The sequence below is a fragment of the Cebus imitator genome, unplaced genomic scaffold (genome assembly GCF_001604975.1).
Source record: "Cebus imitator isolate Cc_AM_T3 unplaced genomic scaffold, Cebus_imitator-1.0 Scaffold321, whole genome shotgun sequence".
NCBI lineage: Eukaryota > Metazoa > Chordata > Mammalia > Primates > Cebidae > Cebus > Cebus imitator.
In genome coordinates this window covers 2606182-2618429 of record NW_016107636.1, presented here as the reverse complement: position 1 = coordinate 2618429, position 12248 = coordinate 2606182, and the positions used below count along the sequence as shown (strand labels likewise).

Below are 12248 nucleotides of genomic sequence, written 5' to 3'. Positions count from 1 at the left end.
TCCATCTGCAATTACATATCACACAAGGATAAAGAGACATTTACCAGGTTTGGTTCTTGGCGGTTTGGGCCTGGGGCGCCGTTTTGGTGTAGAAGGAATAGATGTAGTTTGCTGGGGAGCTGAAAGAAGATTTAATATATCTTTGATAAATGATATTTCTCAGGGGTCAGTCAGGTTGTGCCTGTAAACTTGCAAACTTCAAGTACAAGAACTGCTTTATATTTCCTTATATCCCTAAATGCCCAGTACCTTGTGTTATATATAATAGGTGCTCAACAAACAAGGGGCGACTGAGACAAAAGGTATTACATTTCCATGTGAGAATTGAAGATATACGTTGTTCAATTAGGTATCAGAAGTAAGCACCCTTGAGGCATTTTAGAACACAAGGTACAATTAAAAACTCAGAAGGATGATATTGAACAGCAGGAGACAAGCACAAATAATGGAAATTTGGAACTACTTTTTTTTTTTTTTTTTTTTTAAATGGAGCCTCATTCTGTTGCCCAGGCTGGAGTGCATGGCGCGATCTTGGCTCACTAAAAAGGTGGCTTCCCAAGTTCAAGCAATTCTTGTGCCTCAGCCTCCTGAGCAGCTGGGACTACAGGCGTTCACTACCACACCTGGATAATTTCCGTATTTTTACTAGTAAGACAGAGTTTTACCATGTCGGCCATGCTGGTCTTGAAATCCCAAAATGCTGGGATTTCAGGCGTGAGCCACCACACCTGGCCCAGAACCTTAATTGTGTAGCTCTTTACTATCCCCACCAACAGTTAATGAACTTTGCTATTGCAATAATTTTGTTAGCATATGTAGGTTGCGTTACCTCTCTTTATCCATCTTTCCTCAACAAGTCCAGGACTGCAAAGCCTACTTGGTGCTCTCTATACTCAGACTACTTTGGGTAAAATGCTTTGATCAAATGGTGTCTAAATGAGCTAAGTAGAAGGGAAGATATTTTGAAATAATTATAATTCTGCTGCTATATTCCAGCTGGCAAAGTTGAAAGAAGAGTTGGAAGGAAACAATTTCTCAAAATATATAGACTTCAGGATTGTGAAAATTCTCTGAGGATGATCATAAGGCTAAGCATGACATATAACTCAGTTCTTTGAATAATTTTGTGGTAGAGGCTGAAGGGAAATATTTAGCAAAAACAAACAAACAACAACAACAAAACCCAAAATTCTGAAATGGCCCACATGACTTTTTTATCACATTACCTGTTTCTTCAATGCATATAACTACACAAATGTCATTAGTTACCAGGTGTCGTAGGCTGCATTTCAGGACTGGTAAAGATTTCCAGATTTTGAGGAACAAACGGTGTTTCACTTGGAGCTGAAAGCACAAACACCCCACCCCATCGAATAATCCCAGTTAAAATGAGGTATTTTAAGAATTTTAACAAGCGTTTTGATGGTATAAAGCACATGCCACAGGTACATGATTAAAGATGAAAAAATGCATGTGGTCTTGAAAGCTAGTGAATAAAATTCTGATTTAAAGTAGGAAAGAGGCTGGAATGATGATTGTTCAGTAGCTGACTTCAGGCAGACTTGAAGCACGGAGGTAAAGTGACAGAGGCCACGCACGTGTGAGAGGAGAGGGTGTAGGTGACAATGCCCATGCAGTTTTCAAAGCTTTCATAACTAAAAGGATAGGGAAAATATTATCTATTACAGTTCAAAATAATAAAACAGAGCCCCCAAATGGAACATGAAAGATGACTGTATTGAAAATATGTAGACACATATATTAGATGTGATGGAATGAAATGGTCATTTAGAAGAAAGGCATTCACATGAATTTTGTTTTTGATGGAAAATAAAGTATGATTTTTCTGTTAAAAACATTACCCAGTGTCGCCCTTGGCTGTTCAAGAGTTCTAGAAGTTTTAGGTGGGACAGAATCCAGAATACGGTCACTTGTTGCTGTTGGAATAAATGTCAACATTTATAAAAGCAGAAGGCCCCAGGAATAAAATATAAATTCAGGAGTAATAAATAACGCCTCATAGGAGGAAAAATATCAATACCTGAGGGATTGCTGACCCACATTTCTAAACTAGTGATACATTAGGAGTTGAAGGTGAGCTCACTTTAAAAAACATACATACTTGAAACATTATCAAGTATGATCAAACAGTGTTTCATACATTCAACTGGTTTTCAATGGGCTTTTCTGGTTTCTTCCTTTCTGTTTCATAATTGCTAACTGAACCCACTACTGACGTTCTATTTCATTATTTTCTGCTCTTTAAAATTATACACTTTTATTTATCATGACACAAATAATCTTACATATATAAAAAATATCAGACATGTATCTATACCTGGCAGAAACCAGTCTTACTCCCTTTGAAGCTCCTACAGTACCCAGTTTAGCAGGTGTTTGATAAACATTTGCTAAAAGGAACTGGTGGACGGAGGTAACTTACTACAGTTGGGTCAGTAATTGAATGCCAAAGAGTAGACCCAGTGAGCTGCTATGGTCAAATGAATTATGTGACTGTTCTTAGCACTATTGACAATTAGGGTCGAATCCTGTGCTGTGGGAGGCTGCTCTGTGTCGCTACCCACTAGAAGCTAGTAGTCCTTCCCCAAGTTGTGACAACCAAAAATGTCTCAACATTAGCAAATGTCCTGCAGAAGGGATGCGAGTAAAAATTACCCCCATTTAAGAACTACTGCTCTAGACAAAACCATCTAGAAACTCTAAGACCTTTTTATGATGATTCTGAACAATAGCGTGTTAAGCTGTTGCATTACTTCTGCTCAGTGGCAGCCAAATCTATCTGCATCTCCCTTGTGTGACAGAGCTTATTTACCGAGAGATGTAAAGAACTAATCAGTCTACGGGAGGAGTGGGTAAAACACATCTCCCTGACACAGGTGAAAATTTTACCCATGCAGAGCTCCAGAGAGCACACTTTTTCACTCTGCAAAAAACTAAAGGAAAAACCACCAAGTGTTGTTGGGACACCTGGGATCCAAAGACAGAATTGAGAGGCCGGGTTTACCTGTATAGGACTCTGAAATCTCAGGCTCTTCTGATGTCATAGGGCTTGAGAAAACGTCATAAGTTGCTTTGTTTTTAAAAAAAAAAAAAAAAAAAAAAAGGAAGGCAAAACAAGAGAGATGTTAATTTTGGTTAATTTTGGTTAAAGATTACATGACGTTGTAAGCTGGCTGAAGGACAGTTTTGTGTAGGTGCTGGCGCATTTTGGCTCCAGGCTGCCGGCCTTGTCACTGACGTGTAAGCAATCGCCGAAACTTGCCTTTGGTCCTTTTTGCTCTGAACTGCAGGATTTTATATAGTGAGCCCTGACGCTGCCTCCAGGGTGATGAGAACATAGCGCTATATATTTATAATCATGGAGTGCTAGCTGTAAATCAAAGAGCTTCAAAGAGTACAAACATAAATAAAGTCAGATGGCAGTATGGGGAAAGAATTCTAAAGAAGGAAACAGCAGTCCCATTGAAGCGACTTGCTCAGTCTATTGCTTAGTCTTTCTGCTTAGTAAAAGTTACTGCTATGAGATCTTATGTTTGGACAGCACTTCATAGTTTGCAGAGACTTTCTCATACACCAACTTATTTAACCCTCTTAACATCCCTGAGAAATAGGTGAGGTAGGAAGTGGCCCCATTTTATAGATAATGGGAGGTTATCATCATTTTCTAGATAATAAAGTTGAGGTTTGCAGCATGAAGACATCTGCCAGTGGTCACACACTGAAATGGTCCCGTCCAGCGTATTTTCCTCTCCTTCAGCAGGACCCGGAACAGCAGGGCTGAGACCAGGGTTCTCTTTTGACACCATCCTCTCCTGACATATTACCTAGAGGCAGCTTTCTGTGTTTCTCCACGGAGCCATGAGCCTTTGTTGAGTTTGGGTGGGTTTAAAGACAAATTTTCTACTCTATATAAAGGAAAGTAGAATGAACTTAACATAAAGATTGAATTATTTTAATACGGGGATAATTTTCATGTTCATGTAAGAGTTGAACCTGCAAGCAAATACAGCATCACGAAGTGTTCTCTTTTACGCACAAAGCGCTGTCACTGTGGTCATGAGGGATACAGAGAACGCCTGGATTGTTATGAGGTAGACACTGCTTTTCTTGCCCATTCAAAATGGCAGCAGAGAAATAAAGAAGGGAGCTTACAGGAAGACTTAGTCATTGGGGTTTCTTGCAATTCAATGACAGTTTAATGATTTTGAAACATCGGTGGTTGCGGCTATAAGAAAGATAATATTAGACCGTGTGATAACCTGATATATTGCACAACATACTAAAGAGGCAGAAAATACATTGTAATGTGTGAAGGTGAATCTACTGCTTCACAAAATCCTCAAAAATAGCAAGAATATTTTGAGTTAAAAATATGCAGACATTCTGAGAATGCATCTATTATATTGTAATGTCAAGTTTTCTTTAGTCTTGCTGTAATTTTAAAAGGTCAGATAAGAATGACTAATTTTTTTAAAAGATTAATCCAAAGTGCCAGGAATTTCTGATCGTAGGCTTGCTTTCAGCCAATTTCAGTCATAGATCTAGCAAGGTCAGCTCTATCTCCTACAAAATAAGAAAAACTTTGCCAACTTGTATTTAATCCTCTCATGCTAGGTAAGAAACTACGAGTAAGCGGCTTTTTACTTCTATTGTCGCTTTTGAAAAATGTCGTAACTGTCTTTGTTATCCCAACTCCTAACTCTCCCTTCCACCTAGTGACATGGGACTCTTATATTCTGTATTTTCTTTCAAAAGATGACATTGATTCACTTTTTACTTATTTTTCATATTTACAATTTCTTTTTAATCAGGAAGTTCCAAGCCAGGCATCCACCTTCCCTCGTTATTCCCATAAAGCACTTACTGGGAAAAGAAGCCCTTCTTCCATTATCCTCTGGCCACTGTGGCTCAAATCTCGAAGTTCCCAATTTTCAGAGATCCCTTAGCTTCCAAACATTTTATCAAATATACCTAAGACTAAAATAAGACATTTGCCAGCAGACTTTGTATTTAATCTATTTCTACAGTTTCTAAAAGTTGGAAAGAAAAATCCACAGATGTCACTCACTCTAAGTTTCATGTTGTTTTGTCAGCTTTGAGCAGCATAACACACCTCATTTAATTTTTGAGTTAAACAAGATATTTTGATTTAGAAGTAAAGAGATTGTCTGGGTACAGTGGCTCATGCTTGTAATCCCAGCACGTGGGAGGCCGAGGCAGGTAAAACACTTGAGGTCAGGAGTTCGAGATCAGCCTGGCCAGTATAGTGAAACTCCATCTCTACCTAAAAAATACAGAAATTAGCTGCTCATGGCTGTGTTCCCAGCTACTCGGGAGGCACAAGAATCTCTTGAACCTGGGAGGCAGAGGCTGCGGTGAGCCAAGATCGCACCGCTGCACTCCAGCCTTGGCGACAGCAATGCCATCTCAAGAAAAGAACAGAACAGAACAGAAAAGAGATGTCATGGAAAGAGGACAGTGTTGAAATAGAGTTCTTCAAAAAGCTCCCTGAAAATCAACCGCTCTTGATTTCTTTATAAAACCCTCATATATACATGCCTATACCAGAGTAAAATTCATGAAATTTTAGGCCTGGTTTCCAAAAGCTACACTGTCCATCAGATTGATAAGTAGCTAAGAGTTAAGGGTGAACCCTTCTGCATGGGAGCCTGTAAATTACCATACATTATTGCTTAGAGGCAAACTCCTATCACTATGCGTACTGTAATGGGTGAAACGCTACAGCTATTTGACATTAAGCAGGCTCTCCGATTTTGCATTCACAGAACTTACACGAGACCAAAAGTTGTAGGTTAAATCTAATGCAGCAAATAAAATAATCAACTGACAGGTTATAAAAGGCAATATTCGTTTATTTCAAAAAAGTAATTAATCATGATAGATAAGTTTCATTTATGGTAACTAAGTTTTACTTTAAGATTTTTCAGAGAAAAAAATATGAAATAACTTGCACTACCATTTGCTCTATACCTTCTTAAAACTACCTTGTTAAATTATGTTTTGCTGATAGTACATTTTAGTTTTACTTTGTAAACTTGACTAGATGCAAATTCCCCACTAAAAATGCCCTGATATTGCTTGGAAACACATGATGGCATATGGGCAAACTATTTCAAATGATCGAGGCTGTATCTTGTCCAAATTCTCTGAATATTAGTAACTACGTGAAAATGTCCTTTTTAACATTAACTCTTAGACAAAAGACCTCATTAACGGAGAAATCGTGTCTATCATGCTCATCATGCTCGTCAAGGCTTACTTAATCCAGAAACTGGTACATGGTAGATACTCAGAATTAATTTGCAAGATGTCCATTACAATAAACAATAAACAGTAACAGTGAGTTTGACGGTTTACTAAGAGTTTAACTTTCTGGCTTAGAGTATAAAATAACATGTCCTCTAATTATGTTATGATGTGCAAGTGTGTGCACACAAATCTCTTCCTTTGCCACACAAATACCTGCCATATGCTCATGTAGACATCCCTATCATAGAAATGGAATTCTAAGTGAAGGAGCAATGAGAAAATGCAGCAAGTAGTTACAGGAGAAAAACAGTCCCACACGTAGAGTCCTCAGTATCACTTAAATACATTGATAATGCTGTCTTCAGTTCATAGAAAAACAAAATACCTTTCTAGTTGACCTTGAAATTTGTGAAAATATTGCCTTCAAGAAAATATTCATAAAAATGTTAATGAAATTAAAGGCTGAAGAAATAAACCTCTTAAAAGCCACGGTGAATCTACAAGCCATCTGCTATCCCTGACATCCGTTTTCCTGCTCTCAAAGCATCGATCCTCCTACCCAGACCTACGTTTTCTCCTCTTTTGAGGTCAGTCAGGTTGGGTGGGCCAGATCTGTGCTAATCAACACCTTCCAGGGCAGACAGATAACAAAGGAGCAGGTCCTCAGATGTTTACTTCTTTTCAACCACTCTGAGCAAACCGCCTGCTGCCAAAACGTTCTAACCAATCTGCTACTCCTTGGGCATGCTGATGGCTGCAGCTTTTAAGCCTTGAAATGATACACAGGGCACATGACATGTTCAATTTACTCTAGCGCTACAAAGTCCTGTAAGAGTTTAACACTAAAAATCATGAGCAATGACCTCCTAAAGGAAGCCCCTAAAGAAAAATCTAATAGAAAAACTGAAGGTGACCACGCTTGGTTCTCTCTGTCAAGGGACGTCTCTACAAGGTAACTGTATATGGTTCAAGAGGAAATTACGCCAGAAGCAGCAGCTTAGTAATAAGTAACAGTAAAGCTGGAGAAACATCTGGTTTGTCTGGACACTTGGGAGAAGAACAGGCAGCAGGATTTCCTAAGGATGAAAACAAACACTTCAAATGAATGGATTTGCAACCATTGTCTTTATTTGCTATTGAAGCTCTCCTGGTACTCAAAGATGGTCTTTCAAGGTTATGACTAAGTAAATTCGGGAGGCTTAACACTTACGGCATTGTCAAGCCAGATATAAAAAGCTCATTTCCACATAAACACCCAATCCATATTAAGTCTTTAGAAGTCATGCACATGCCATCTGTGGGATGATAAATACATGGTATTTATGCTGCTTCTCTCTTTCCTGGTGCCCACAAAAAACACAGCAGGTTGACAGTGATGCCGTTTTGCTCACTGAACCCAAGAAGGACCTCAGAGCCCAGATTATAGAGTGATTCTTGCTGTCACTGTAACTGAAGAGACGACAGCCTATGTGATATGATTTACCATCCCTACCATAAGGGTAATAGCCCATTGGGCCTATTGTCATTCAGACGTCCTGCCACCCCCTGGGAATAGCCTAATGATTTTTGGGTCTTCATTTCACTTGTAAAAAAGTTTGAGAATGGAAATGAAGACCCACGGATCATTTGGTATGATTATATATACACACATTATATATATATATATATATATTATATATTACATATATCATATTAAATATGTATGATATATATTACATATAATATACATATTATATATACATAAATATGAGCTTAGAGGTTTTTCTTCTCTCTTCCTCCTTTATCGTTTATTAAATAATTTAAAAACATAATTGCTATTATTGATTGTATGTAGCAATTCAGGAAGTTGGGATGAACAGTATGATGTGAAGGGGTGGCATTCAATGCCAGATTTCACTGTATTAAGGAAATAAAAACAAGGCACCCCTTTATATATTGTGCATTATAGTAATTTATACATTACTTTTAAGACATAAGCACCTGGTGAGAAATTTATACCTTATTTCCATTTTATAGATGGAACAAGTTGTTTAGTTATTGAAACTAAACAAAATAAAGAGCTGGTTATTAACCTAGCTCTGTCTCACCTTAGAGCTCACCGAGTTCTCATCACAATCACAATGAGAATAAGCTTCAGGGACTGGCTGGTCTCTCACAGATCATGTGATATTTCCTATATACCATATCTGGAAGGCACATGGCCCCATTAATAACACTCAATTTCCTCAGTTGTAAAGCTGTTCTCAAATTTTCAAGCTACATGTCATTGCTTTACTTTTAACTCAGAGTGGTTTACTGAATAAAAGATTAGGAAAGAAATGAACGAACCTAATTTTTCCTCTTCTAACCCATTCAAAGTTCCTCTTGCATTACTTTAAGATAAAAGAAAATGACAGTTTCTAGGGATTTTGGAAGCCTCAATATGATGGTATATAATAGCCCCTTGAATCTCCTAGAAGAAAATTGCTATGCAAACACAAATTACTGTATTCCAGTGGAGAAATGGTCCAACAAGCATGTGTATGTACATGCACTTGCACAATTCATTTGATTGGAAGATATTGAGATCTTTTCTAGAGTTTCTCCTTAAAAACAGAGATTACAGTTAACTGGCTACATTCCAATAAAACATAAAACCAATTTTATTGCATCATCGGAAAGACTTTTCTGAAATATTGTCACAAGCAGTTAAGTAGTCTAAAGGGTGGCCAACTTCCTTTCCATACAAAATTTATAAATAATTTTATATTCTGATACATAATTATAAGAACATATTTTCTTGATTATATGTTTTAAGGAAAGTTAGATTTGTCAAGGGAATCAAAATCAATCAATCCCACTTAAACATACTTTATAGAAGGTTTAATACAAAATGCAATTCCAAATAATGAAATCACAAAACGCAGCACTAGTGAAAAATCAGGACAAATAGGGTGAAAGCAGGAAGAATATATTTGATGACTACACATCTCAGATTTCCTGGGATATTCCAAACTTCAAATATCCTTTCCCACAGTTGCTAAAAACTATGAAATGACCTAGGAATTTCAATATTCAGTGTGCAAGTTAGAATTTTCATGGAGTCTTTTATAACTAAGAATGGTTCAGAAATCTTTTGGAGCACACACGTTCCGATTTTCTGATGCAGAATATGTTGAAAACAAATCCAGAAAACAGTAAAGCAAAATAAACTTTACAAAAAATATGATAAATCTAATTTAATGGTTGATAAAGAGAAAAGCAGCTCCTGGCACCCAGGCGTTGGTCTGGTACCCACAGGTAGGCTGTGATGCTCTCCTGTTGAACACCAACAATTCTAAAGGACACCAATATCAGACAAGACAACTCTGTGATCATGACGGATGAAAACAAAAGAACCAGTCTACAATCACGTGGCACACAGACAAAAGCATGAACATCACCCTGAGCACACACGTTAGCCTCCCCACCTTCTGGCTAATACGAGGAGGTGTAGCTTCCCCACCACGCACAGCTTTAGCTTCCCTCTGCTGGCCTTGCCTTTTAATGAAGAATTAGGAAGACATTCAATCACAGAATGACTCCCATTTCTGCCTGCATCCAATTCACAGCAAAGCTTTACTGCCTTGGACCCTCCTCTCCATCACTGAACACAAGACAGAATCTTACAGTAAGCTTTCTCTAACATCTTCTAAGAGATCCCCAGTTTCTCACGGTCTGTGTTCTCCCTTGTCATAATAAGTAAATAAATGTAAATATGTTCAACTATAAGTGTGTTCTGTTGGTCTTTGGCTGAAAGGAATTGATACAGTAAATATAGCTGCATCACACCCAAACGGAGAAAACAGAGTGTGCTCAGTTGGCTATAATAATGTCATTAAACATCAGCTACAAATATTAGGTTGGTGCAAATGTAATTGTGGTTTTTGCCATTAAAAGTAATAGATGCCATTGAAAGTAATGATAAAACCATTAGAAGTGATAGCAAAATCCGCAATTATGTTTGCACCAACCTGTATAATGTTTCTTCAAAAGATGTAGCAACTAAAAATGGGATTCATGGTTTTGTGAACCACCATTCAAGCACTATCTCTACCTGTCTCTCTTCTCAGTTCTCAAAATAGGTGCTTTAGGAAGCTGTGTAACTGGAAAATAAAATACTTATTATATGTGTTGAAACATAATGGGAAATAGAACGTTAGTACACATAAATTTGCAGAAAATCAAAAGAAATAAAGGGTGAAATAAAAGGTCTACATAAATATAACACTCTTTAAATCACAGGTAATAAATTTGTTATTAAACTTGAAATTTAACAAAAGTTAGGAAGATGCCACAGAACACTTACACTAGAAATGGAAGACTTGCACATTAGCAGAAACAAGAGATATTTAACTATCCACTCTGAAAAATCAATCTTGTATTGATTTGAGGCTTATGGTGCTGTAACTAACTACAGCTGTTGATTCTTACCAGCACCATGTAAAAAACATAGACTACATTGATAAGGTAGTGTTTCTCCAACTTTAATGTTCAATACAAAGATTAGCCAGGCATGGTGGCAGCTGTCTGTAATCTCAGCTACTTGGAAGGCTGAGGCAGGAGAATTGCTTGAACCAGGCAGTCAGAGGTTGCGGTGAGCCAAGATCGCGCCATTGCGCTTGGGCAACAAGAGTGAACTCCGTCTCAAAAACAAACAAAAACAAAAACAAAACTTTAATGTTTATATTGCCTGGGCATCTTGTTGGAAAGCAGATCTTGGTTCAATAACCCTAGAGTGGAGCCCAGGTTCTGCCTTTTCAACAAGTTGCCCGGGTGATGCAAACGCTGCTGGACTGAGGATCATGCTAAGTAGCAAAGACATAAAAATTAACTGTTATAAGGCAGGCTGGGAAGTGTCTAGGGCTAACGTTAACACGTGTAATCACCTATTGCACTGTTATTACAGCTCATGACAAGTCTCAATTCTTTGTCTAGAGAGGATTGGGAGTTCTCATTGGAAGTTCCCTGGCAACCTATGGTTGCCCTGGCAGTAGTGAAACAGCTGAAAAGAGTCGGTTTCCTGCTGCATTAGCTGCTGCTCACACTGCATCAGAACAAAACCAGAATATTCCTTTTTTGAATTAAAGGCAAAAGAAAACTGTCCTTTATTGGCATTTCCTATATCATCTACTTTTGCCTCATTGTAACTCTGCAACCTCCATGTCCCGACATATTCTGCCCACCCCCCAAATGCTTGGTTCAACTCAAACCTTTATATATAATTCATATGCCAGGCGTTAACATCTCAGAAATGGTTTCCTTGAGGTTTTGGCTAGTTTGCTCTTACATCATCACAGAAGCCAAACACTAGATGTTGCTTAAGGAACTCCAAAAGAATCTCGTGTTCCCCATGTTATAACCCAAAAGCTAAAAGATGAAAGGGATCTAAAAGTTTATCTAGTCCCAAAAGCCCCAAAGGCGTTTGACTCAGGTGCTGTCGAAGGATGTGGGAGTCACGGTGCAGCAGATAAACCATCACGTACACCCCAGAGTAGGGGTTGCTTCATAATCACAATGCAGCTGCACCTGGGTGATGTCTAATGAAACAGAGGCTCAGTATGAAATTCAACCCAGGGCCCAGATTTCAGACCCAGGTGACTTGGACTGCTACAGGGGTTTTTGTACCCACTTTAGTTAATTTCATTACAATTTTGGAGTCAGTGACTAGGGAAACCAAGACCTAGAACAGCTTGAGGCTTCTCTAGATAAGCTGACAACCATGACCAACTTTCAAGCGTGTTCCCATGTAAGGAAAGTACGGGCGACTGTAACAGACATGTGCCCTTTATTTGCTGTCATCTATTTTTGCTGGCATCTGAGCCCATTACACACACTATAGAAAGAATAATTTCACCAAATCCATGAGGGCTCATGCTCATCCTTTCTCAAGCCCAGTCCTGGCTGGACTCGAGAACACCACAAAATCCTGCTGCATT

The 12248-nt window shown here is 38.3% G+C and overlaps 1 protein-coding gene across 1 annotated transcript in view; it reads right to left on the bottom strand.

The window, feature by feature from the left end:
* The window catches only part of LOC108286500 (ABI family member 3 binding protein), a 170152-nt gene that overhangs the window by 28116 nt on the left and 129788 nt on the right, over positions 1–12248 (bottom strand). Inside the window, exons 15-18 of the mRNA XM_017504356.2 lie at positions 3026–3091; positions 1863–1937; positions 1270–1344; positions 45–119 (exon numbers count right to left, since the gene is read on the bottom strand). Of these exons, the coding sequence (XP_017359845.1) occupies positions 45–119; positions 1270–1344; positions 1863–1937; positions 3026–3091 (291 nt within the window). The remainder of the gene's footprint in view (positions 1–44; positions 120–1269; positions 1345–1862; positions 1938–3025; positions 3092–12248) is intronic.